The sequence below is a fragment of the Podarcis tiliguerta genome (assembly GCF_965153285.1).
Source record: "Podarcis tiliguerta genome assembly, chromosome: 13".
NCBI classification, from domain to species: domain Eukaryota; kingdom Metazoa; phylum Chordata; class Lepidosauria; order Squamata; family Lacertidae; genus Podarcis; species Podarcis tiliguerta.
This window is the reverse complement of record NC_139546.1, coordinates 35,125,066-35,152,922: the sequence shown is the minus strand read 5'-3', so window position 1 is coordinate 35,152,922 and position 27,857 is coordinate 35,125,066. Positions and strand designations below refer to the sequence as shown.

General features: G+C 46.3%; 1 protein-coding gene across 6 annotated transcripts; it reads left to right on the top strand.

Annotated features, from left to right (window-relative positions):
* Positions 1-104: 104 nt before the first annotated feature.
* On the top strand, positions 105-27,619 carry TNNT1 (troponin T1, slow skeletal type). 6 transcript variants are annotated; one of them, XM_083411666.1, is made up of 14 exons: positions 105-252; positions 6,672-6,722; positions 8,881-8,894; positions 9,762-9,785; positions 11,706-11,738; positions 15,106-15,127; positions 16,478-16,538; positions 17,545-17,661; positions 21,715-21,792; positions 23,048-23,161; positions 24,587-24,696; positions 26,327-26,417; positions 26,533-26,573; positions 27,353-27,619. In XM_083411666.1, the coding sequence occupies exons 2-14, from the start codon at positions 6,694-6,696 to the stop codon at positions 27,396-27,398; spliced, it is 780 nt and encodes a 259-aa protein (XP_083267792.1). In that variant the 5' UTR covers positions 105-252; positions 6,672-6,693; the 3' UTR covers positions 27,399-27,619. The 6 variants fall into 6 exon arrangements, with proteins under 6 accessions (XP_083267792.1, XP_083267790.1, XP_083267794.1 ...); XM_083411664.1 differs by having other exon boundaries at positions 8,878-8,894; XM_083411667.1 differs by having other exon boundaries at positions 156-257.
* The last annotated feature ends 238 nt before the right edge of the window (positions 27,620-27,857 follow it).

Below are 27,857 nucleotides of genomic sequence, written 5' to 3'. Positions count from 1 at the left end.
AAGAAAATGCTGCTCACACAAGATTCCTCTGCTCATTTGTGACCGTGAACATTCTGCCCCAGGAATGCAGAGATGAACTCACACGCCGGTGTCGTTTTCCTCTCGGCAAACTGCATCCTCCAAATGTGAGGGGTGGGGTGGGGGTGTCTGGTTACCTCATTATAAGGCCTCACACACACACACACGCTTCGGCTCCTGCAGTAGCCAGTGCCTGTGGAGGGGAAGAGAGATCTCTGGACTGCCCATCTCCAGGTGAGGTCAGTGTGTGTGTGTGTGTGTGTGTGTGTGTGTGTGTGTGTGTAGCAGCCATGTTTGCTAGGTTTGGTGCTTGATCTGTATAACTGGGGTGCAGGAAGGGCTGCTGAGATGGTCTGTGTTCTTATCCGACTCCTTTGTGAGAAACTAACAAATGTGATTGTTGGTGAGGTTGTTCAGTAGCAAGTCTGTGCTTGGAAGACTCATGCGCACATGTAGAGGAACATAAGAAGCTGACCAGATGGCACATATCAACCATCTAGTCTACTCTGACTGGTAATTGGTGCTCCAGGTTCTCTGGTAGAAAAAGCCCTGCTAGCCGAGATTCCTTCCAGATACAGAATGCCAGGGACTGAACCCAGAACCTTTCCCATGCAAAACATGTGGTCTTCCACTGAGGAAATGGCCTCAAGCCCCCGCTCCTTACAATTCATATCTTAATCTGTTTCTTTCCAAACTCTGTCCCTCTTTCCCCCGATAATCTAACTCTTTCCCTCAAAGCTCATTGGGAATCATTTCCCAGTCCTTTGCCCGTGGGACCAGTCCAACCAATCATAAAAGATTAGAACACCACTGAACATGTGCAGAGTGCCTTTTTCACATAACCATAACCACAAAGTCCACGTGCCACTAGGAGTAGGAGGCAGGGCTTCTGGTTCACAAAAAGTGGTTTCTGGGAAAAGCCCCACACAAACCTCTTCTCTGTAATTAAATGCAGCCTAAGTGGTTATTGGGTTCGTAAGCTCAGCCTCAAATACTTTCAGCCACAAACAATTGAACCTTCTTCCTCAAGCCAACAAGCAACCAGCCCATTTTGTGGCAGGAGAGCAGAGTGCATGGAACTGCATCAATGGGAAAAGGCAACATGTTTGCTAATATTCTGCTATTATTCAGTGGGAGAGATTCAAGCAGAACTTTAGGTTTGTGCAATTAAAAAAAGAGTAAGACTTTTGTGGTTAGAAAAGTGATGGGAAATGCACTGAAAAGTATAGGTTGTAGGAATGAGTAACGGTTTGGGATGGGGAAGATATTGGATTATATGTTCATTTAAAGGTGAAGCTACCTGATTTTCATTTTCAAAAACAATACATGAATCAAAACGCAGCCACATTATGAAATTCGCCCTCCTCCAAATTTTTCAATGCAGTTCTCCAGCCAAGTAACATATACGAAAATGCAAATAGCAGGGTAAAGTGTGCATAAAAATGCTTATAAGTGAAAATAAAAAAAGAAAGACACATTCCGATAGGGGAAATCGCTTGCGGAAAATGCATATAATTGGGCAAAATTGCATACAAATGTGAATATTAGGAGAAATTCACACTAAAATGCTGGCGAATTTTTCATCACATAAAAATCACAAAATGCTGTGGTAATGTGGATAACAGAATTTAAGAGTAGAAAAATGAGAAACTAGGAGAAGCTGAAATGTAAAAACCCTACAAGCAGATCAGGATGAACGGAGAGTGAGTGCTCATTGTAGTATCATCTCCCTGCAAACAAATCAAACCAAATACTTAGTAAAGACCAGGTATAATCAGCATTAAGCTTCATGCAAACAAATCAGGATGAGTGCTCAGTAAATATGTCATCTGGGGGAACCCTGAGGGAACATTTCTCCCATTCCTGATTTCATCACTTAGAGGTCATGATTTCTGAAATCCCTGCTTTAGCTTGACGCCTTGTTCAGTCGGGGAATGAGTGGAGTGCCCAGTTTGAGCTCCTTGCAGCTTACAGCAGGGTTAGCCAACATGGTGCCCCCAGGTGTTGTTGACCTACAGCTCCCAGCATGCCTGACCCTGACTCTGGCCATGCTGGCTGGGGTGAGGGAAACTAGGGTCTAACAATATCTGGATGGCACCATTTTGGATACCCCTTGGCTCATAGTATCCTAAAGGAAAGCAGAGTTTGCTGGCTAGAACCCTGAACAGGAGCACTGCGATAAGGAGGTGAAGATACACCGCAACATTTTGCTGCAGATCGCCTTTCCCCCTCTTTACTGTTCCAATTTACGCTGGTAATAATAATAATAATAATTTATCATTTATACCCCACCCATCTGGCTGGGTTTCCCCAGCCACTCTGGGCGGCTTCCAACAGAATATTAAAATACAATAACCTATTAAACATTAAAAGCTTCTCTAAACAGGGCTGCCTGTTATCTAGGGGGTTGAGCTGGATGTCCTCTAGATGCATTCTAACCACTTCATTTTGGCAGCTCCAGTCTAGTCAGAGGCGTGGTGTCTGGTTCAGTTATCTTGTGCCTTTTGCACACAGGGAAGCTTGCCAGAGGTGTAGTTCGATATGTTTGCCTTTAGAGATGTAAGCAAACAAATTATAAAACAATTCATACACTTTTGCGCAGCAAGCATATGGTAAGTCGGATTTGCTTCCCGGATGCGGAAAGAAAGATATCATTCAAAACCATATCAGGGCTTTTAAAAAGGTGGCATGACCGTAAAGGGGTTTTTTCCGGTTTGTTTGTTCTTGAAGCTTTCCATTAGGTAGATGAACTTGCTTGGCACAGCAGTGACTCCTGTGAGGGAAGGTGGTGGCTTCGGGTTGGCAGGATACAGGGATGCCAGCCCAAGCTGGTCAAGGTTATTTAAAGATATAGTAGGAAGGGACTCAAATGGGACACTGAGAAACAATGGAAGGAGACTTCCAAAATATCTGTGACCTTTCACAACAGCTGCTCAGGACAAACGCTCCCGCTGCCATCACCTCAACTGTGTCAAACAAAGCCCCAGCGGGCACAGGAAGGGCAGGGAAATTGTGCCCCAGAATGCCCCTCTGCGCAAGCCCAAACCCTGTAGGTTAATTACGGGACTGGCCCAAGACATTTTGCCACCTCAGGGAGAGCAGAAAACAAGACCCAACAGGTCAAGGCAGTGGCAGTTGGTGCCCATTGGGACTAGTGGGGCAAAAGGTAAGGAGGCCAACAGCAGGTGGCGCCAGAGCCAATGAAAGGCAGAGCTGCCAGGTGAGGACTAGCTGAGGGCAGAGTGAGGTTGGTGGGGCAGTGTCCCAATAGCCATCATGAATCAGTGGCCACTGAGTCAAGTGCTTGGTATCCAATGCTGGCCAAGATGTTTTGGCACATTGGCCACTGTAAGAAAAGGTTGTTGGATTAGATGGGCAATTGGCCTGATAAAATGAGGATTTTCTTATGCTGCTATGCCAAACAGAGCTCCTTGTAGATGGGGCAGAAGAAAATGCCATGCTATAAACCAACCAACCAACCAACTAGAAAAGCAACTTGTTTGCATTCCAAATTGATCACCAACCGATCTTAAGTAATCCTCTCAGCGCCATCTCCTGTTGACTCTCATATTGGGGCCTGCCCTGCCATGTAGCTGTCTCGCGGGGGGTGGGGGGAGAATACTGTTGAAGGGCCGCTAATTTCTAAATACTTGTGCTTTTGTATTTTTGAATGTTGTATTTTTGTTTTGTTGGTCATATGAAATTAATTCAACACACGCACACGATTCAAAGGACCATGTGGATTTTTCTCCCCCAGTTGCCAAAATCTCTTGGGTTCAGGTTGTCTGTCACCCACCTGCCCCCTCAGAAGTAGTAAATGGCTTTTCCAACCTTACACGTCTTTGCTCTCACAACAATCCTGTGAAATATGTCACTGTTGACATAAATTTTACAAGTAAGGGAACTTGAGGTTGAGGTGGTGACTTGAGCCAGTTTGCACAAAGGAGCTTGTGGTGTGGCCTGTAAACATGAAGTAGTTTAATTGCCATGCCTTCTGTGAAAAGAAACCTGAGAACTGAGACTTTGGGAAGGCATGGGGCATGCATACCTAAAATACCCACATGGACCAGCTATTCCTTGGCACATAAAAAACACACACAAAAATTGTCTCGTTGGATGATTGATGCCAAGGCCAGTCTAATCCAGAGTTCTGCTTTCAATGGCTGCCTGCTAAGTGCCTCTGGGCACTCCCAAGCACCACACATAGGGGTTGGCATTTCCCATTTGTGCCCAGCTGGGCTGCCCATGGAGTGAAAGTCAAACGTTGATACCCAAATCACTAGGGATGGGGGAGAAATCTGATTCAGCTCTCATTTAAAAGCGAACCTGGTGAATTCACACTTTCCAAAACAGGGGTTGGCATTCCCCATTTGTGCCCAGCTATCTGCTGTACAGGCTAACACTATCTCTTTACATGGAGCTTCCATTTGGGATGAACCACGAATTTTGCCCAATCCTCTTTTTTTTTCTTTTTAAGACACCTGAACTAATTACTATTCCTGCATCTTGTGAATTATATAAATAATCTGCTGTACACCCCCCCCCAAAGGATTTTCTTTTATCTGAAGCTAACTGCAAATATACCTCACTGGTGAATTCATATTCTAGTAAGCAGGGTAGGGGGACTTGCGGCCCTCCAGATCAGCTACAGTTCCCATCATCCCTGACCATTGGGGCTTGCTTCTGAGTAAACCTGCTTAGGATTGGTTTGTGCACCTGCCTTTTTCACTAGCCAAAGGCACACTGGTGAGTTTGTAGCCTCTGCCATGGCCCAGCCATCTCTTTCCTAGAAGGCCGAGGTGAATGCAGACCTAATCAGCATCTATACATCTCAGATGCCCCGCTCTAGCCATTATCCTTCCCCAACCTCCCCAACTTCCAGCAGCTGCAGCCAGCATGGCCAGCATTCAGGGATGATGGGAGTTGTAGTCCAACAAGAACACTGCACAGAATCACAGATGAGGGTGTTTCAAAGTTCTTCGGGTCTCACCGTCTGCCGATTTTACAGCATCAAATACTGGAATGTTACAGGGAGGTTGTAATCCTCTGCTGGGTGATTGGCACATTCATTTTGTGTAGCAAAAACCAGGGAGACAGGCAAGGCACTACTGATCTCAAACATACAGCAGGGGAATTAGCATCCACTGCACAAGCCCAACAAGAAGAGGATCCTCTCTGTACAAGGTGTTTTCTGTTTCACTTGCTGGTTTCCCATGACAGTCATAGGGGAATCCAAAGTCTAGAAGCCTCATTACCAGTCAACCGAAGGATGGCAGTCTTCACCAGCCATGATACGTTTGGAACTAGGCCAAGGATGGGGAGCTGCTGGCCTTCCAGATATTGTTGTCCTCCAGTGCCCATCAGCCTCTGCTAGCATGGCCAGTGGCCTGGGATAATGGGAAGAGCAGTTCAGCAGCACCTGTAGGGCCACAAAATTCCCCTGTCCCTGAACTACGTAGTTGCTTGAGCTTCAGACACCTCACGCCAGCCTGGTTTTGAATATGTCAGTAATATCAAAGGCAACACGATGACCAAGTACAACAATGCGATATCAATATACACTCTTTATATAATCTATATGGAACATTGAACAATATGAAATGTACGAAATATGCACTCTCTGCAAATCATATGCACATTTCATATTGTTCAATGTTCCGTATAGTTTATATAAAGAGTGTATATTGATATCGCATTGTTGTACTTGGTCATCGTGTTGCCTTTGTATTACTGATAATTGTTTGCAACACGAGGGTTTAATTGTTTGGTTTTGAATATGTGGCATGAAAGTCCCTTATCGCACCAACGGGTTTACTTTGGAGTGAAGCCATTGGGTTTAAACAGTTACGCACCTTTAGGCATGAATGTATGCAGTGATATCTTTGCAACAGATCACTTCCTGCTGGTACAATGTTCCAGCATTGGCTAGAAAGCGAGATTATAGCACTGCACTTGCATCAATGCTTGCGGTGGCTTTGCAGCTGGAAAGGCGCTAACTAGGCTTTGGGAAAGAGGGAGGAGGATATCACGTCAGGGCCTCACGCCTCCTTCCCAAAACCCAGCACCTTGCTTACCGGGCTCTAAGATGGTGCCCCCTCAGCTCAGAACCCACTTGCACAGCCCTAAATCCACCCCCACCAGGATCCCTGATGGGAGCCACTGCTTCCTACAAGGGGAATACCTTCTGTTCCCTTCCACACCGAGCCGTGCAATGACAATGGTTATAAATAGAAAGTGATGGAAGGCTTGGAACTATTCTCACCCCTAACCTTGCCCCCACATACCCCGCCTGCTCCAGCCTTTGATCACAATCCTTCTTTGTCTGTCCACTGCCCCTGCCTGCAGTTCGTACCATAAAAGGGAAAGGGATTCCAGATGGAATTAGGATGGGAAGGGGCTGGGATGAATGGCGATGACCTTTGCTCTGTGCCATCATCTCCTATTTAATTTTTGCCCTGATTGGGTACCCCTGAAGATAAGCCAGTGTGTTGAGAAGGGGGGCGGAACCTCCAGCTGACCCAATCAAAGATAGCCATATTTAGCTCTTTATTCACAAGTCCCCCTGCTGTTATTGCTGAAGAGTTTCTGAAATTTAACTCTACAATGCATCCCCTCTCCCCAGCCAAACCTTGAGAGTCTTTCTTCTCTTCCAGGTGAAACTCAATAACCGCCACCATGTCTGATGAGGAAGCTGAGTACGAGGAGTAAGTAATATCCAGACTGCGGTTACCCATGTGTAATTAAGAATGCACACAAGTTGGGGTTAGGGGTGGGTAAGAATTTCATTTGGACTTCATTGTTAATTCATGTTTGGAAACTTCAGCTAGTGCAGAATTCAGCGGCCAGGTTGCTCACCGGAGGAAGACTGGTCTGACTGCACTGGCTACCAATTAGTTTCCAGACCCAAATCAAAGAGTTGATTTTGATTTATAAAGCCTTTAATGGCCCAGGACCACAATACCTCAAGGACCGCCTCTTTTCATATGAACCTACCCGGACCCTGAGATCATCTTCTGAGGCCCTCTTTCATGTGCCCAAGAGGTCTGGAGGGTGGCGACACGAGAAGGGGCCTTCTCTGCAGTGGCTCCCTGTTTGTGGAATGCCCTCCCCAGGGAAGTTCACCTGGCACCTTCATTATACACCTTTAGGCGCCAGGCAAAAACGTTCCTTTTTAACCAGGCATTTGGTTGATTTGATTGGCATTCTATGCCCTTTTAAAATGTGGGGTTTTGGGGGAGGGGGTTACTGGATTGCTGTTGTTTTTGTTTTGATTATATATTTTGTGGTTTTATATTTGATTTTGTTCTGTGAACCACCCTGAGACCTCCAGGTATAGGGCGGTATATAAATTCAATACACAATAATAATAATAATAATTGTTAAGAGAAACAAGATGATTTGTACACCCTGGACTAATACACAGATTGGAACAGAATTATCCTTCAGATTTTTCAGTTCTCCAAGTTGTGTGATATAGTTCTTGGCTCAAATAAAGTACCAAAATGTGTATTTTAGACTTTACCCCCCCCCCCAAGTGTATTTTAGGATTAAAATCAAATCAGAGATCACACTAAGCCACACCATGTCTTAGTTTGAACAACCAAACCTGTAAGCTCCTGGAGCAATTATCACAGCTGCTTTGCTCCTCCTGCAGTCCTGCTCTTGCTGTTCTTCCCAGGGCTATGCCATGTCTGAACCCAGGCTGAATGACAGGCAGAGCAACCAATTCTAGTTTTGCCCCATCTCCCTTCCTGCTGAGTTCTTCAAGGCAGCACTGAAACAGAGGAGGAGGAGGAGGAGGAGGAGGAGGAGGAGGAGGAGGAGGTTGCAGCAGTGCCACTCCCTGGACTGATTGTAGGTAGGAAAGCAAGCAAGCAGAAGCTGGGTGAGGCCAGGCCGGGGTTGGTGGGGCCGTGCCCCATTTGCCCTAAAGATCTATTAAGAAATTCTTCATGAGTAAGAGAAGAAGCTTCACATGCAATTACAAGGCAAAGTGGACACACATTTTAAAACTCTGTCAGAAGACTTCAGCAAAGATCTTGATCACACCTCACAACGTCCAGCTTGACTTCAGGGGCGGACGAGAGGATGTCCACATTTAACAGACCAAAAGTGCTGCACAAAGGAGCTCGTGGTGTGGCCTGTAAACATGAAGTAGTTTAATTGCCATGCTTTCTGTGAAAAGAAACCCGAGAACTGAGACTTTGGGAAGGCATGGGGCATGCATACCTAAGATACCCACATGGACCAGCTATTCCTTGGCACATAAAAACACACCAAAAAAAAATTTGTCTCATTGGATGATGCCAAGGCCAGTCTAATCCAGAGTTCTGCTTTCAATGGCTGCCTGCTAAGTGCCTCTGGGCACTCCCAAGCACCACACATAGGGGTTGGCATTTCCCATTTGTGCCCAGCTGGGCTGCCCATGGAGTGAAAGTCATGCGTTGATACCCTAGGGATGGGGGAGAAATCTGATTCAGCTCTCATTTAAAAGCGAACCTGGTGAATTCACACTTTCCAAAACAAGGTAGGTAAAGGTAAAGGACCCCTGGACAGTTAAGTCCAGTCAAAGGCGACTATGGGGTTGTGGTGCTCATCTCGCTTTCAGGCTGAGGGAGCCGGTGTTTGTCCACAGACAGTTTTCCAGGTCATGTGGCCAGCATGACTAAGCCGCTTCTGGCACAACGAGACACCGTTGGATGTCTGAATAACATCCAAAAGTACATTTCAAAATTGTTTCAAGACTTTTTAGCTGTATGGTGTTGAGATATGTCCACAGTTCAACATCAAGGACTCATTAATATATGTCTCCATTGCTTTCTCTCCTTCTCTTTCCCTGCCACCCCGTTTCCCACTCACCAGGGAGCAGCAGGAAGGTAAGAGATTCCTAAGTCATCCATTAATACTCGTGATCAGTTGTGATCTTTTCCACAATCTTTTCTGGCTGTGGATGTTTTGCTTTTGTGTTTTTTAAAAAGGCACTACATATTTTTTATATACTGGCATCTACTTATCAACAGACTTGTTTGTATTTCCTGATGGCATTCCTAGGGTGCATCCAGGCAGGCAGCTCTTAATGCTCTCCATTCATTGTTCTTCCCTTGTAAGCCACACCTGGCATTCCACAGCCATGCGGGTGGGGACGGGGGGGGGGTATAATTCATCTGGGTAGCACCTCTCCCCCCCTTTTCCCGATTCATTCATTTCATGAGAAAGTTTTATCTCAGCTCCTCCAGGTTCCTCTCTGCCTGCCTGTGCCATGACCAGCAACCAAAATTGAAACCCACAGCAGCTGAGGTGCAATGTCATCTAAGCATCCCACACACAAAAAAAAATCAGAATGAATGAAACAGTCAGCTTCATCTAATCTCCCTCCAAACAAATTATGATGAATGCTGGGTAAACAGGTTGTCTGGAAGTGCCCTTAGACTGATATTTTTTCTTGCAGAGCAAGAAGTGAAACCCTCATTCTTTCCAGTCCTGAACTCTTGTGTGTGTGTGTGTGTGTGTGTGTGTGTGTGTGTTTACTTGTTTGTAAGAACTTTTTCCTCCAGCAGAATGTCTTACAGGGCAGGCCATTCTCCCACTCAGACCTTGTTCCCAAAGCATTCCCCTAACTTGCGGTAATCAGCAACCAATATCCCATATCTGTTGACACCACCCTTGCCAAACTGATAACCTCCCTCTGTCTCATTCTCTCTCTCTCTCTCTCTCTCTCTCTCTCTCTCTCTCTTTTCTTGAAGAAGAGGAACAAGCTGAAGAAGAAGGTGAGGTGATACCACACGTCTATTCCCTCCCTAGTCTTCCTGCTGAGCATCCTTTGTTTTGTTTTGTTTCAGGCCTAAGGCCCTCTCACAGAGTTACTTAGTGGAGAACCAAGAATGCTCCTGACTCCCACGGTGGCTCCAAATCTTAGTGACTAAGATTCAGAAAAGTTGGGGTCAGGGCTCCATTTCTCTGGGAGGAGAATGGGGTTGTTTCGATTGGGAAAGGGGGCCTGTGTGAACACAGGATGTCCGGTTTCTCCCCCCCCCTCCCGTGCCTGAAAGGTTTGCCTGCTGTCATTCACAAATTTTCTCCCTTCTGGTTTTCAGCCTGGGATGACTCAGCCTCCCTTTATTGCTTTGAAATTCACAGGCCACTTTTTTGAGCGTCACATGTTGTCAGGATGCTGTCAGCAGCTCCCGGCTGGTTGCCCAGGAAAGTATAAAGACAAGGAAAGTTTATTACAGCCCTTTTTTATTTCAAACTTTACAGAGAGAGGCTATAGAATTCAGCCTCTTGGATAATGGCATAGTCACGATTGAATCTACACCCTCCCTTCTCTCCCACTTCCTTATTTGTCACCATCATCACCTCCTCTACGGGTGCCGCTAAGTGCCCTCTGTCTTTGAGCTCTTTGCTCTCCTACTTTTAAGGCTCGCCGGGTTCTGGGAGGTGGTGGGTCTGGAATGCTTTCTAGTGACAACGTGTCAGCCAGCTGCCGCTCTGGCTCTGCCTGCTCCTCCTCTGCCATTATTTCCCAACTTTTCTCCTCATCTGCCTCTGAGCTGTGACCTCCCGCAAACCCCTGTTGTAAATCTAGACTGTCTTCCTCTTCCTCCTTCTACCTGGAAGGGCAGGCAGTCTCCACCATTCTTCCTCCTCTGCCAAGCCCCTGGCATATGTGCAATAACTCTGTCTCATATCTGGGTCCAATGCTGTTTTCTTTTCTTTTTTACAATCTGCATTCCACCTCCTAGATGCTTGAAGCCGGTCCCTTTATTTACGCTCGTAATGTCTTTCTTTCCTTTTCAACCCGTTTGCTTAACCAGGCGACAAGGCTTGATGGCGGCGGCTACTTTTGCCTTCCAGTTATAACCAAGCATTATTTTTCCTCTTCAAATTTTTGTCCTCTGGTACCAATCCCTGTGCACCTGGAAAGTTCTGAGGATCATGTATTATTCTAAATGGAAGCTGAGCCATGAAGTGTAAATGGTTCTTTTCGATATTTTTGTGCCTCTTGGGAAATGGCTCCTATTCTTCTTCTTGCCATTTTTTATTATTAGAAGGCATCCATTGTGGGGAAGAAGCAGAGAAAGAATGATGGCATCACAGTACCAATCAGGGATCACATAAAGTACAAAATGTGACCGTGGCACTGTGTAGCCATTCAGATTTTGCTACATGGGGGCATCGCTAAGGCCAAACAAACAATATTACTCTCAATTTGAATGGAGAGAAGCAGCCTACATATCATAGCTGTCAACTTTTCCCTTTTCTTGAGAGGAATCCTATTCGGAATAAGGGAATTTCCCTTAAAAAATGGGAAACGTTGACAGCTATGCTACATATCTTCGCTTTCCCCCTTGGCTAATGTCTTTTTTATTTTAATGACATTTCCCTCTCATTTTTATCCACAACCTGTAGATCAGGGGTTGGGAACCTTTGGCCTGCCAGAAATTGATGGACTTCAAAGCCTATCAGCCATAGTCAGCATGGCCAAGGGTGATGGGAACTGGAGTCCAACAATGTCTGGAAGACTAGAGCTTCCTCACCTCTGCTGTAGATGGATTGATCTGCCTTTTCATTTCTCTCATTAATTGGGTCTCTACCCTACAACTTCCCTCTCTCTCCTTGCTCCACCTCATCCTTGCTCCATCTGTGTTCCCCGTCCTCCTGACCCCTGTGATATATGTTGTTTGCAGTGGCTGACGAACCTGAGCAGGCTGCTGAGCAAGGTATCTTTCTTCTTCACTCCATTCTTCCTTTTGGGGGTGGGGGTGGGGACACATAACCAGGAGGGGGCAAGTCAAAACGTTACTTCCCCTCCTCTCCAGCAAAATCTGGCATGTCACAGCCTGGTGATGGGCAGCGCTAGGCCGCACAACCTCAGGCAAATGGCTGGAAAGAGAGCATAAACACACAGTCACTGATGCCCTGCTCTACACATGATGAGGTGATAGAACAGGCTATATCTTAGAGGCTAGGAAACCTGTGACTCTCCTGATGGAGTACAACCCCCATCATCCCCGGCTATTGACTGTGCTGGCTGGGGCTGATGGGTGTTGCAGTCCAACAACATAGATTCCTCATTCCTGATGTGGGTGAAGGGTTGCTTTTGAGTGCTTCCCTACAGAAACACTTATCTGCCATTATGCAGCTAAGACACCAGGCCTGAAGAGGTCCAGTTGCACTAGCTGTTAGTTAGTTAGTTAGTTAGTTAGTTAGTTAGTTAGCTAGGTAGGTAGGTAGTTAGTCAGTCAGTCAGTCAGTCAGTCAGTCAGTCTGTCTGTCTTACTTGTAAAGAGTTTTTAATGTAGGGAGAAATTCATAAATGAGATCTGCTCTCTGCCATATGACACCCACAGAGGCAGCTATGGGGTTTTTTTACCCAAGAATATCCGAGGGCATTATTCTCATGGGTGTTCTGGTCCAGGAAACACTGTCAGGAGAACGTGGAGAGCTCTGGTGCTTTTACAAGTTGCCACAAGGTTTTACAAAAGAGAATGGATAAGACCTTGGCCGCTATGTCTAAATTAAGGCTAGCCAACCTTCTGCCCTCAGTCTTTGAGGGGGTTTTCTTTTTGCCCTTCTCACATGAAATACTAGGCCAAAAGCTCTGCCTCATTCTGATGCATAGTAGGCTTGGCTTGAGTGTGGTGCCGAGTGCACCACCTTTCTGAGTTAAATTTAACGGCTTACTTTATTTACATACGCACACACCTCTGGCAGCTCCCATGAGGTATTTCTGACTTCCAAGAAATTATCTCGCCAGCCATCCACACCCCTCAAAGCAGGAGGATGTGCACAGGTTCCTAACAGAATATGCCTTGTTGATATATTTTGTGGAGATATATCTACAGGCCTCTGGTGTTGTCCGTGTGCCACACATGTTCTGGATACATGCAAGTCATGTGTTTCCTCTATGTATCTGTGTTGAGAACATGTGCACCCCCATCATGTCTATAAGGGAAGCAACATATCTAAGCCCAGATGGGGTAAAAGATATTTTCCAGTACCTATGGACATGCCTGTGACCATGATCATGAAAACCGTCTTCTGTCTGGTGTCTGTCTGGACTCACCTGCCAACAGCCCTGAAATTTCGGTTGGCTTCCTCTAGGCCGACCCTGGAATATTTAGCTGCTGTACGACCAAGCGTTCTGCTTTCAGCTAGGGTTGAGCCAAAATTTCTCAAAAGACAAAGTTTGTGGCAGTTGACTTTCTTTTTTTAGCTCCTCCTGAACCACTGGAGAACATCATGAGTAAATGAATAGATTCACAAATGAATAGATAGATAAATAAATAAATAAACATCCCCTGAATGTGAATACTCCCCAATTTTGGGTTCTGTGAAAAATTTCACCATTCTTGAATTTTGGGTGCAACTTTGGATCTAGTTTAGGGTTGCATATTTCAAAAAGTGAAAATCCAGACACAAAAGTTGTTGAGATTATTATTATTATTATTATTATTATTATTAGCCAGATGTGTATGCCAACATGGGTTGCATATATGTCCGGATTTTCCTGATTCCGACTGCAGTATTCTGGGTATGTCCACATGTACGGCAACCCTAATCTAGTTGTATTATGGTTTGATATCATTTTAATATCTTTGAAGAAAACAATGGACCACTCTCTTAGCCCCTTGCTCCCTCTACCCAACCAACCATATGAACTAACAGCAGAGTTTCATTCAAAATTAAATGAGATGGACATGTCTCAGAAGAGAGTTTTCTGAGAACTGTTGGAGAATTTCACCTTACTCCTCCCTCCCCCCAAAAAACCCCACAACCATTGACCCCACCTCCATTTCACCCCCACCAAACATCATGAATAATTTGAGGAGGCTGTTTTAGACCAGTCTCATGCTGGTGGGGCTGATGAGAGTCCTAGTGCAAAATGTTGGGAGGGCACCAAGATGGGGAAGGTTGACATGAGCCTCTGTGGACTATAGTCCACCAGCTACATCAAGTGTCATCCTCAGAGTTGCAGATGGATCGATAGGCAGAGAGGCCCAGTAACCCCACTGCCATGCATCAACTCTTTCGTCACGACACAATTTCGGTATTACATTCTTCATTTCCTCCAGTTCAACAATCTATACCTTTCAAATTGACCTGCAGTCAGATACCGGTATACCGTATTTTTCCGTGTATAACACGCCCCCGTGTTTTTTGGGGGGGCACTCCAAATTAAGAAAATGGGGGGAGATTGTCCAGACTTCTTGAGCTTTTTTCAGGGGGTGGCCCAGAGTTGTTCAGCTTTTTTTAGGGGGGATCAGCAAAAATCGCTCACCCGCCTGACCTTCACTGCCACTCGCACGCGTTGCAAAATCCACCTATCATCTGTCCCCTTGCCGGCAGAAGCCGCCAATCACCCGCCCAATTGCCGCAGTGACAGCCAATCAACACCAGCCCTTGCCGCGGCCACCAATAACACGCCCATTAGCCACTGACAACCTCCGGTTCGTGGCAGCAACCAATCCCACATCCCCCCCCCCTGCACTATCCGTGTTTAAGACAGCCCCTGATTTTTTACACAATTTTAAAATTAAAAATAAACTTTGTCTTATACATGGAAAAGTACAGAATATCTCTGTGAGAACGCAACGGTTTGTGCTTCACCAATGGTAGTTGAAACCCCACTTCCGCAGCTAGCTCCGGAGGGCAGCAAAGTCAGCCATTTTCTAATCCTGGCCAAGAGCCCACCAGCCCTGCAGGGGAGCTGTTCTCACTTTGCAGAGGGGGAACGCAAGACAGCTGGAGGCAGCACAAGAGAATTCTCAATGCGGGCATCTAATTCTTGGGAACTGGGAGGGCCCCAGAGACAGTGCCTTGCTGACAGCCACAGTGATGTAAGAAGCTCCCTTACACCAAGTCAGCCTGTTGGTCTCTCTAGCTCTGTTCTGGGTACACTTGTTGATGGGCAGCATCTCTGCAGGGTCTTATGCAGAAGCCTTTCTTAGCTCTGCCTACGGACATCAGCTCCCCAACCCTCCTCCTGCCCTCCAGAGTTTTTGGAGCTGGCTATCTTTGTAACAGCCTGTTGACGATTTGTTCTGCCTCTGTTAATGACCATTCTTTGCCTTCTGTTTCTCGCAGAGGAAGAACGCCCCAGGCCCAGGTAAGCAACAGGTATAAGGTGCTTCTTCCACAGAAGTTCACTGACCACAGGAGCATTGGATACTCACGTTCTCGCTGGAGGGTGGAAGAAGCAGTGTGTACGCAAAGGCAGAGTTCCTGCCATCCCCCCCCCCCATCAAAATCTCCTGTGTCTTTCTAAGTGACCTGACAGGCTGAAAGTCAAGAGGGTTTTCTGCCCAGGGTGGTATCATCACAGTGAGGGAAGGCAGTAATTATTGAATCACTGCCTAGAATGTCTAGTTTTTAAAAGGCCCTGAAACCTTTTGAGTGTTTCCCACCACCCCCTATAATTTTTATTAAATTTTCTGTTTTACATTTTAGAATATTCATTTAAACAACCCAATGACATCCCTTCTTCTCTTTCCATGGTTCATTTTGCTTAACATAAATCCCTGCACATTTTATATAAACTATACCATTCAGTACTCCATTACTACATCCATCAAATCTTATTTCCACTGCTGAATTTATCTTAATGCCGCCCACGTTTTCAAATGTACACAATTTCCCCCCATACATTCAATAAACATTTTCCAATCTTCTTTAAACATATATTCCTCTTGTTCTCTTATTCTATATGTTAGGTCCACAAGCTGTGCATATTCCATCAGTTTAAGTTGCCGTTCTTCTTTAGCTGGGACCTTGCTCATTTTCCATTTTTGGACTAACGAAAAACACAAACTGTAGTAGTGGCATACATAAATATCCTTTTTTGACACCTGGGAATTTCTACAAAACCTTTTGAGTGTTGATGGGCTTTGATTTTTATTTTTTAACTGTTGATTCTGTGGAGGCCTGATTAGATTAGCTGATTAATCTCATAGTGATCGTGTTATGTAGTTGGGAGGAGACGGTTTTTACAAAAAATAAATATGTTATGACTTTTTGTGTGATCACTAGAGCAGCTTGTTGTGACTGCACTGATGTTTTTACAATTAAATTCTAAATTTTATGTGCAGTTGTTTGTCTATTTGATATGCATTTCTTTTTTACTGTACCGGTGCAAAGAGTGATTTAAGGTGATGAATAAGTTCAATAAATATTGATCCTTCTATAAGAAAAAAAAAGGACAACCCAACACAAAATTGGCACTTGAAGATTCCGCTTTTTGATATGCAAGTTTAAAAATTCTCTCTCCCCTCCCCCAAAACAAAACACACTCACAGCAATTCATTTTAGCTCTGACATGTCTAATTCAAGGGAAGTGGTAGCAGAGATTTGTTTTAAATTTTGGCAGGGGTTTTATTTGGGGGGGGGGTCAGGAGAAGGTCAGTAGCATTTTCAGATATTAACTATATTTTTATTTCCTTGTCTGTATTTGCACACAAAGGCCGGTGGTTCCACAGTTGGCTCCTCCAAAAATCCCTGAGGGGGAGAGAGTAGATTTCGATGTGAGTATTCTGTTTTATTAAACTGTCCTAATCCCCGTTTTTTCTTTTCTTTTTTGCATCACTTCCCAGAGCCCCAAGCCCTTCAAACAAACAGCCTCTGCCAATAGACCAGACGTTTAGCCAACTAGCACAGATGCCCTCCTCAGTCAACCTTAGGAATTAAATTGGTTCTCACAAGACAAATTGGGGATCTGGTTCCTGGGGTTGCCTGATGCTCTGCTAGCAACTATAAACACGTGGCGGCAACAGCAGCTACATCTGCAGACACTAGCTGGTGATAATACAGATCTTTTTCTCCCCCATGGGTGAAAAACAAGGTGGTTCTTAAATGGAAAAATAGCTGGAAATGAAAATTTAACCACTAAACAGTCCTTTCTTCCATTTATATTTGCTTTTAATTTTTAAAGACAATGCCTGCAGTGTGTACCATGTAAAGGTAAAGGTAAAGGGACCCCTGACCATTAGGTCCAGTCGTGACCGACTCTGGGGTTGCGGCGCTCATCTAGCTTTATTGGCCGAGGGAGCCGGCGTACAGCTTCTGGGTCATGTGGCCAGCATGACTAAGCCGCTGCTGGCAAACCAGAGCAGCGCACGGAAACGCCATTTACCTTCCCGCCGGAGCAGTACCTATTTATCTACTTGCACTTTGATGTGCTTTCGAACTGCTAGGTTGGCAGGAGCAGGGACCGAGAAACGCGAGCTCACCCCATCGGGGGGTTTGGAACAGCCGACCTTCCAATCGGCAAATCCTAGGCTCTGTGGTTGAACCCACAGCGCCACCATGTACTTTGACCTTAACTTATTAGAGATAGTGGGAAAGCAGGCACTGTGCAAGACAGAATGCCCTCCTGTACTGTTAGAAGTCCTGCAGCAACAAGTAGAATTTTCTTCGGCCATATAATACCTTTCAAGGGTCCGCCCTAGGCCAGCCCACAGAGACATGCAAAGGACCATCTGGGTGACTACATTCCCTTCAAGCTAACCTCTCCCTCTGCCTGATGGACAGGACATCCACCGCAAGCGTATGGAGAAGGACCTCTTGGAGCTGCAGACCCTCATTGACGTGCACTTTGAGCAGAGGAAGAAAGAAGAGGAGGAGCTCGTTGGTCTCATGTCAAGGATTGTGAGTTCTTTCTCTCTTTTTTGTATGTAATTTTTATTAGGTTTCTTTTCTAACAACAAATATCAAAACCATTTCCAAACATACATTCTACATTTCCACACACACGCCCCTTCCCGTTGACTTCCTTCAGCTTCCCCTCTGGTTCCTTACAATAAATGATACAATCTGCTATTCCTTATCTGTCAAAATGCTATTAAAGGATTGTGAGTTCTGGGCAGCAAAGGATTGTGGGTAGCTGGGAACAGAGGGGCGTCTGGTCAGCGTGGACACACACACACACACTTGTGTATTGTGTGTAGACTGGTCCCCATTCATTTCACAAGGCTGTCCACACCTGAATAAACCTCCCACCAGTTTCATCTCTAGTCTTCCCCAATCTGATACCCTCCATATGCTTTTGGACCGCATCTCCCATTATCCCTGACTGTTGGCCATGCTGTTGCGACTGATGGGCGTTGGGAGTCCCAGAACATCTGGAGGGCCACAGGTGTCCCCATCCCTGCATTGGGTGGCTCATTTGAAATTGGTCCGTGCTCACCTACTTCTAAGGGCATCGTGGAAACCACATAGTGGTTTTTCCTTTGCAGACATGGGAGGCAATGTCCACTGGCATACATTTAAGGCACTCTTCCACGCCTTTGACAATCATGGCTCCCCCCACTTGAATCCTGGATCCTCTTGTTTGTTTAAGGATGCTGGGAATTGTAGCTCTATGAAGGGTAAATAAATTTTCCCAGGATTCTTTGGGGAAGACATGACTGTTAAGTGGCACAGATGGGCTTTAAATGTATAACTTGGATGTTACTTGAGCTACATGAGAGCTTTAATTCTCTCTCTCTCTCTCTCTCTCTCTTTCACACACACACACACACACACACCTGAAATGAAACCAGCACTACCCATCTTGCACTTAGGGAAAACAATTCCACTGGTGTTCTTTAACCCTTTCTCAGTGTTACTTTTCTGATACCTGTCCCACCACCCACTGCTATTTGTTCCATTTGAGAAAACATATCGGTACAGATAGCTGCTTTTTTTCAGAAATTTAAAGAGGCTGGCAGTTCAGGGATCTTCATTGCCATGTCCAGTTTGGCCCTAAAAGACAAATACTGGGTTGGCAAGGGGTATTGGGGGGGGGGGTAATGATAAGAAATGCTGGCGGCTAAGAAGCTGCCCAGAGGGAAAAGAAGTTTTTTAAGGTTACACAGAAAGGCAAATTTTTATACGAGAGATAGAGAGACGCAACCTGTTCTTCAAGATTACATCGAAGCGTCTGATCTGCTTGACGCTTTTATTGGCGACTTGACTTGCAAGCGTATGTTGATTCACCGGGCAGTGGTGTAGATAAGGATCTGAGAGGTATTTTTAAGAGACATTTCAAAATGTGGGTAAAATGTATTCGTCCAGTTCCAGAGACATATGGGAAATGGCTTTTCGAAATATAAATTGGCACACTTTCCCCAGCAATATTTGAATCTTGTAGCTGCATCCTGTGTTGCAAATCATGTAGCGAGCTGGATCTTGAGCGAAATAACCTCCAAGGTTCGCTTGCAAGCCTATGATTCTAGGGGTCTGTTTCAATGTTTCCAAGCACAATTCAAAGTGTTGGTGCTGACCTTGAAAGCCCTAAACGGCCTCGGTCCTGTATACCTGAAGGAGCGTCTCCACCCCGATGGTTCTACCCGGACACCGAGGTCCAGCTCCAAGGGCCTTCTGGCGGTTCCCTGCCTGTGAGAAGTGAGGTTACAGGGAACCAGGCAGAGAGCCTTCTCGGTAGTCGCACCCACCCGGTGGAACACCCTCCCATCAGGTGTCAAGGAAATAAGTAACTACCATACTTTTAAAAGACACCTGGAGGCAGTCCTGTTTAAGGAAGTTTGTAATGTTTAATGCTGTATTGTGTTTTTAATATTCAGTTGGGAGCCGCCCAGAGTGGCTGGGGAAACCCAGCCAGATGGGTGGGGTAGAAATAATAAGTTGTTGTTGTTGTTGTTGTTGTTAACCAAACCCATTGGGTTGGCTTAGAAGAGCCATTCTGGCTGCCAAAAACCAGGAAATACGAAACCATACATAGAGTGCCAGACTGTCAGGAACTGTACAGAGAAGGAATGGTGGAGACAACCTCTCTCCCCCCCCCCCCAACCTTCCAGAGAAGAGGAAGACAGTATAGATTTACAACAGTGGTTTGAGGAAGGTCACGGCTCAGAGGCAGATGAAGAGCAGAGTTGGGCAATAATGGGAGAGGAGGAGGAGGAGCGGGAAGCAGAGCTGGAGCAGCTGGCTGACACATTATCACTAGAAAGCATTCCAGACCCGCCTGCCCCTTCTCCCAGAACCCAGCGAGCATTGAAAGTAGGAGAGCAAAGGGCTCAGAGACAAATGGCCCTAAGCAGCCACCGTAAGGTGGGTGGTGCTGTTGGCGATTGAGGAGAGAAGGGGGGGTGGAGTTTACTAAGCGTTTCTAAGCCTCTCTCTGTGAATATTGAATAAAAGACTTTGGTAAGAACTCTCCCTATTTGTCTATTCCTGGTAGCCTACTGTGGGGGTGGGATCAGATTCCCTGAAGCCTGACACAGATGCAGCCAAGAAAGTCACAGCATGGAAGAATCAAGGTCTGGGTCTAAAGGACGGGTGGGGGAGCTGGTGCCTCCCCCCCCCCCAAATGCTCTTGGAGTCCTCCAGCTCCCACCACAACAGGGAGCAAGGCCAACGCTTAGGGGTGATGAGAGTTGCTGTCCGGTGACATCCGGGTGCAGCGGTGTACCTAGGGGTCGGTCATGTTGGCCCCCACCAAGGTCCCAAGCACAGGGGGACACAAAAATCACACCTCTCCACTCTGGCTTGGAGTGACTAGGAGCCTGTCTGCCCATCCATACGCTGCCCAGGCCACTCCTTCACTGCTCTGGGTAGCCAGGCTCCTCTTCCAAGTGTGCAAGGGATACATTGGTGGGCACCGATACATCTCCCTGCCAAGGGTACAAGGGAGCTTAGGTGCACCTCTATTAGGGGAGCCCCTGTTTCCCCATCCTGCTCTCAAGATATGCAGGGCAATAGTGTGCAGATCTGTGCAGTATGAAAAGCCTCTCTCTTAAACCACTACCTTCTTTCCTTTTTTGCTTTCACTCCTTTCGTTACCTTTTTGACCTCTCCCCCCCCCCACACACACTTTTATTTTATTTTCCCCTCTTCCAGGCTTAGCTATTTGGCCATCTCTTTGTTGGGTGCATGGAAATGTAAACGGTGCTCAGATGTGCAAAAGGCTCATTTAATATATATATACATATATATATAGAGAGAGAGAGAGAGAGAGGTTCAAACTTTTACAAACAGGTGGAGTCTGAGACAGATGTTGGCAGCTGGAAAGAAGGGGAAGGAGGGGGAGAGAGAAGAAAAATGAAGTCTATGTTTGGGGTGAATGCACTTTGGAGGTCTAGGATCTCTCTCTCTCTCTCTCTCTAGGGCAGCTTTGCTCAACCTTGCACTCTCCAGATGTTTTTCGACCACAGCTCCCGTGAGCCTTAGCCAGCACGGCATGGGCAAAAACAGAAAGACAGACCATGATGCAGGGAATGGTTGTTCTTTGCTCCCACCTAGCGGTTGGTTAGCTGTGTAGGCATAAGATCTTAGATGCTGAATCCAAACAGGGTTGCTCTCTTGCAGAATCTACTGAAGAACATTCAGATGTCGCAGGTTGTGTGACAAAAAGGGTGCTGGTCCACCAGCACTGGAAAAAGAGAAATAGTCATATACATGGTTACCCCAAGTGACAAGGGTGTTCCACAGGACCATTCAGGATATGGAGGGAAGAAAGACTTCGTGGGTAGCATGGCATTCACGCTCTCTGGTTTGGCAACCCTTGGACTGCAACATCCCAGATGGGTTCCGTGTCTGGCCTCCATCCAGCGAAGGAAAGCCTCCCATTCCCCAAGTTCTGTTGTTGAACACCTCTTACTTTTCAGAAGCTTCTCCTGCCAGGTGTTGTTTGCAAAGTCACTTTCACATTTCTCCTTGAGGACCGCAAAGGTCTGAGCCGTTTCTCGTGTCCTTCGGCAGGAACATCGGCGGGCGGAACGTGCTGAGCAGCAACGTGTCCGCACTGAGAAGGAACGGGAGCGGCAGAACAAACTAGCCGTGAGTATGGCCATCGCCTGGCAGCTTCCCATGCCAGCTCACAGGCGGGGGACCTCAGGCTAGGAGCCGAATACGGCCCTCCAGGGTTCTTGGCCCGGCCCTGGGAACTCTCCCCAAGCCACGCTTCACTTCATATGCTCAGTACCTGTTTTTGCCTGGCTGGAACGTATATACGCCTGAGCTCTGAAAGTGCCTCTTGGTTTCCTGGACAGGGCAGACAGGGGTGTGTAAGGCCTGGGCATAGAAATTACATACCAGTGTTGTTTTTCTGGGGGGTACTCAATGGTACACCCCCCTCCCCCCACCGCCGCAAATGTTGAAAGCGTGCCACTTACATGGTAAGTACTGGCACCTTGTTCTATTTAAAACAAAAACCATTGGACATACCCATTGACTTAAGGTTACCAGACGTCCCCGTTTCCTGGGGACAGCCCCCGGATTTACAAATCAGTCCCGCTGTGGGTTAAACCACAGAGCCTAGGACTTGCCGATCTGAAGGTCGGTGGTTCGAATCCCCGTGACGGGGTGAGCTCCTGTTGCTCGGTCCCTGCTCCTGCCAACCTAGCAGTTCAAAAGCACGTCAAAGTGCAAGTAGATAAATAGGCGGGAAGGTAAACAGCATTTCCGTGCGCTGCTCTGGTTGGCCAGAAGCGGCTTAGTCATGCTGGCCACATGACCCGGAAGCTGTACGCTGGCTCCCTCGGCCAATAAAGCGAGTTGAGTGCCGCAACCCCAGAGTCGGCCACGACTGGACCTAATGGTCAGGGATCCCTTTACCTTTACCTTTACCCCATACAAAATCCATTGAAGTTCAAAAGTGTCCCCGGATTCATTGAAAAAAAATCTGGTAACCTTACATTAACTGTCCCACTTTAAGTGGGACATCCTAGATTTACCAGCTCCCAGGATGTCCCCTTTTGGCTCCCACGAGAGAAGGGCCCCAAAAAATGCCCATTTGGGGGGGGGGGGGTCATGATCTTGTGCGAGTCACGTGGCTCCCACGGGAGTGCGGCCCTGAAAAATGCACATGCTGATTTGACTTGGTGACATGTTGGAGAGGATGAAATGAGCCCGCTCTAGAAAAGGTGAGATTTACATTGGTTGCTTCACCCACATTCCACCACCCCCCCACACACCACTGTCATGTGACCGCTGGGTGGTGGCCCAGTTGGGGATGTAACCCTCAATCTGAAAAAAGGTTCCCTGCCCCTGTTTTGTCATTGGATAATGGATTCCACGTGGTCACCCTGTGCAGGAAGAGAAGATGAGGAAGGAGGAGGAGGAGGCCAAGAAACGGGCAGAAGATGATGCCAAGAAGAAGAAAGTGCTGTCCAATATGGGGGCTCATTTTGGCGGGTACCTGGTAAAGGTAAGTTGCTGGGTAACAGTAAGGAGGGGTTTACTCTTTTGGATCATCACAGTCTTTGCTTTGCTTCCTAATATTTCAACCACTTGCATGCCAACCAATTGGACCTATTTTAGAGGTGTACAGTGCTAGCTAATTCCTCACTGCAAAACCATAGCTTCATAGTAGAGGACGTGCTTTGCACGGTGCGGGGAGTGTTGTTATAGGATATTTTAGGTTTATTTTTCCTCTTTTTTGGTTTTTCGCCTTTTTTTGAAACAATTTTTATTTGATTTTACAAGTGTAGAATTATAACAATACAAAATACATATCCACACTTAGAGATTTCTCCAAATCTCTGGACTTCCCACCTTCCCCTCCGTGGGTCCAATTGTCAATCTTTTTGACTCCATATTATTCCATAATCCATATTTTATGTCACTCCATTTTGTCCATAGTATCTGCTACGTTACCAGTGTTATTGCAATCCTGCTAATGTTTTCATCTGCTTACAGTGGTCTCCCAGATAAATTATATTTTTTCCCCATTCTTTATTAAAGTTTGGGGGATATTTGGTGTTTCTAACAGGGAAAGGGAGATGTGGGCTGAACAGTCTGGAGACACCAAATTCACCCTAACCCCAAGCAAAACCTGATGCCCACCTTATCTGTTCATCCTCTGCAACTATTCTCAAGCCTTTGAGAATCTGCTTCCCACCTGATCTTCTGGAAGGGATGGAATATATAATAGCACCGCGATGCCACCAGGTGGCTGTTTTCACAATTGCAGCCACCATCCCTTTCCTGCGATTCAGTCTGTCGAGGGTAGAGAGATACCTGTAGCCGATCCAGATGTTTCCGGACTCCCAACTAGGGCTGGAAGAATCTGTGCATCTTGCTTCTCTCCTTTTCCCCATTTTTCCAATCTTCATTTTGCTTCTTCACACTGCAGCAATTTTCAAATTCTTTTTGTATATATGGGGCGGAGGGGGGGTGTTCCCAATGAAAATTCTCCAGCATTTTACTGCAAATTTCTCCTAACGAATTTTATGTTATTTTCACCAATATATTCATCGATGTGCACAGTTTCCAAATACATGCATTTTTGTAAACGTTGTTCCACTGGAGAACTGCAAAATTCAGATGAGTGCCAATTTTTGAAGGGTAGCTGTGTTTTGGTTCACGGATTGCTCTGGCAAGTTTGTAAGCAGCTTGCAAACACGGTAAAAATACAACAACAAAAAACCCAGTTACAGTGAACACAGTCAATAAAAACCTAAAAAACAAAAGCATTTTCTGCAAATAAAAGCTCTCACAGATCCTTCTAACACCGAAAGAGGCTGCAAATACTTTAAAGGCCTTCAAATTAAGGGTCAAAATCCTGGTTTAAAAAGTTTTCCCTAGGCGACTCCCTTTTGCACACGCTTCCCGCCTGGTTTCTCTCTCTTAGGCCGAGCAGAAACGTGGCAAGAGGCAGACAGGCCGTGAAATGAAGATCCGGATCTTATCGGAGCGAAGGAAGCCGCTCAATGTAGAGAACTTAAGCGAACAACAGCTGAGGTTGGTAACAGAGTGGAGCTGCAAGACTGGCGCCAAGGGTCCCCTGCAGGGGTCACCCATAGAAGAGCCTCCTTGACCCTGCCCCTCCTCACCATTGCAGCTGGCTTATTCATGTGCCTCACACTTTGGCCCAGTTATAAGGGGGGAGGACTGCTCCTTTTCCCTCATGGGGTATTCCAGAGCCCGTATAGAGTCCTTAAGTGGGCTCCTTATCGGCAGGAGAAATAACAGAAGCCAACCAGAGTACAGCCATACCTTGGAAGTCGAACGGAATCCGTTCCAGAAGTCCGTTCAACTTCCAAAACGTTCGGGAAGCCACAGAAGCAACGAATGTTCCAAAGAACATTCACAAACCGGAACAATCACTTCTGGATTTTTGGCGTTTGGGAGTCAAAACGTTCATCTCACAAGGCGTTAGACTTCTGAGGTGCGACTGTAAATTGAAAAGCAAAGTGGCTAGTAAGCCTGATCTTGCAACAGGGCTCCACACTCACCACGCAGGAGGAAGGAGAACCCAGAACATTGGTGCACAAGCCCTTATATAGACTTTTGAAATTGCCCTCCCTGTAGCCCAAGACCCCCCCCCCCGAAACATCATACATACATCACAGAAGGAGGCGGTCTCCAGCAGAAATCTTGCCTGCCAGGATACCCGATAATGGTCACTGATTGCATTACTTGGGCAGCCTGGCCATTCTTTTTGTGATGGTTAATACTTTAGTTCCTGAGTCCAGGTCACAGGCTCACCCTATTCATACACAAATGCGGCCTTAAGACAGGATTTGCAAGCAAAAAGACCATGGGAAGACTTTCCCCATTTGCCTCCCTTCCTGCAGAGGAATATTTGAGGTCAATGGGAGAGTCAAAATGGCTTCAGGATTGCTCTCCCGTACTATTTCAGACACATGGTTCATATATTTAGATATGTGTGCATGGGTAAAAGCCTCAGCGCCTAGGGCTTGCCGATCGAAAGGTCGCCGGTTCGAATCCCCGCAGCGGGGTGCGCTCCCGCTGTTCGGTCCCAGCGCCTGCCAACCTAGCAGTTCGAAAGCACTCCCGGGTGCAAGTAGATAAATAGGGACCGCTTACTAGCGGGAAGGTAAACGGCGTTTCCGTGTGCGGCTCTGGCCCACCAGAGCAGCTTCGTCACGCTGGCCATGTGACCCGGAAGTGTCTCCGGACAGCGCTGGCCCCCGGCCTCTTGAGTGAGATGGGCGCACAACCCTAGAGTCTGTCAAGACTGGCCCGTACGGGCAGGGGTACCTTTACCTTTACCTTTATGAACATTTATTCTATACGTGAGACCTTAAAAGTCTTATAACAGCCCAAAGGGGAGAAGCAAGCAGACACAGCAATGGCGGGGAGAAGATAGCGCTGCCTGCTTGGCCCTTGGCTCTGTCTGGCAGCCAAGATGAGGCAGAGGAGCACCATCAGTTGACAGCAATGGCGGAGAGGAGGGAGGGGACCAGGGAAGGTGGCTTGGCCAAAGCCCCCACCATGGCCACCAGCAGTTCTTGGCACTGTTGAGCGTCTGGGCAGGGAGGGGCGTGAGGGATGTTTGGGGGGGAGGGGTTTTTTTAAATCAGATAAGTCCTCCAAACCCCAATACAATTTGCCTCGCTCTGTCCAGGGACACAGCCAAGGAGCTGCATGACTGGATCCATCAACTAGAATCAGAGAAATTTGACCTGATGGAAAAATACAAATGTCAGAAGTATGAGGTAAGGAGGGAGAAAAAGAAATATACTTTTGGATACGGAACTTTCCCTGGTGCCAAAATGATATTAACATCAATTTCCCTCTCTCTGTGTTGTGTGTGTTTCCCTTCCTTTCCAGATCAATGTTCTTTACAACCGCATCAGCCACGCCCAGAAATTGTGAGTGACTTTGTGGTTCTGGCAGCAACACACATACAAATTACTCTGGCCTCAAATCCCATTACCCACCCACCCACCGCATGTTTTATAGCCACAAAACTTGTGCATTTTCACAACTGGAATCCACAGTGTGGAAACTGCTTGAGGAACAGGTTCTAGTGCTCATGTGGAACTGTGCATGAATTCATAAAGTCCACAACTGCCAGATTATAAAATTTAAAAATCCTCTTTTTGGCACCTGCTGAGGAGTTTTTTGTTCAGACAAGCTTACCCAAATGCTTAGGAAGTTGAGGTCATTTTAATCTGTTTCAGCATTTTAACTTTTGTATGTTTTAAAATACAATTGTAATTTTTTTCTTGATTTTATTGTTATATCTTTATGTAAACTGCTTTGAGGGTTGTTGTTGTTGTTTTTACAATCAAGCGGTATATAAATTTTCTGAAACAAATAGATCACATACTATTTTGGAGAGCTGGAATGCAGGTCACCAAAATCTCAAGATCTGCACCAATTGGAAGCTGAAATTCAGCTGTAGAATTCTCTCAAACTTTAACATTTCATATTCTGGTCTTGTGACTGCTTAGCTTGAGTTTCCCTCACAAATTATATTTCAGATACAGTACATAGTGTATAATGCAAGCAGTACACAGAGCTGGATGTGAGTCTTCTTGGATAGATAGATAGATAGATAGATAGATAGATAGATAGATAGACAGACAGACAGACAGACAGATGGTGAATGTGGATATTTTACAACTTGTACATTTCTTCCTTGCAGCAAGAAAGGTGCCGGAAAAGCCAGACTTGGTGGCCGCTGGAAGTAAAAAAGAAGACACCCACCCGCCTTCAATTCATGCGGAGATCTGGGAGCCACTATTGATTGCAGCATCCCATTGCTTCCCCTGGCCTGTTTTATGTTGAAAGTTGACCAGCCTGCCCTTTGTCCATTCTTCTTCACCCCTGTCATGTGTGCCTGTAACAAGCTCTTTGTCACAAGCCAGACCCAATAAACCAAACTCTCCCCGCTGTGGTACCTCCCCAGTGAGTACAGCCTCCCTGTGTTTTATTGGTGGAAAGAATGTAGAATCTCTCTTTCTATCTTTCTCCTCGCTTTCCAGAGAAGCTGCCTTATACTGAGTCACACTTCTGGTCCATCGAGCTCATTATTGTCTACACCGACTGGCAGCACAGTGATGATTGCTCCAAGCACGTTAAAACTTGGTTAGATCTGCATTTGCCCTCACCCACCTTTAAGCAAATGTTCCTCACAAAAAATACTTAGA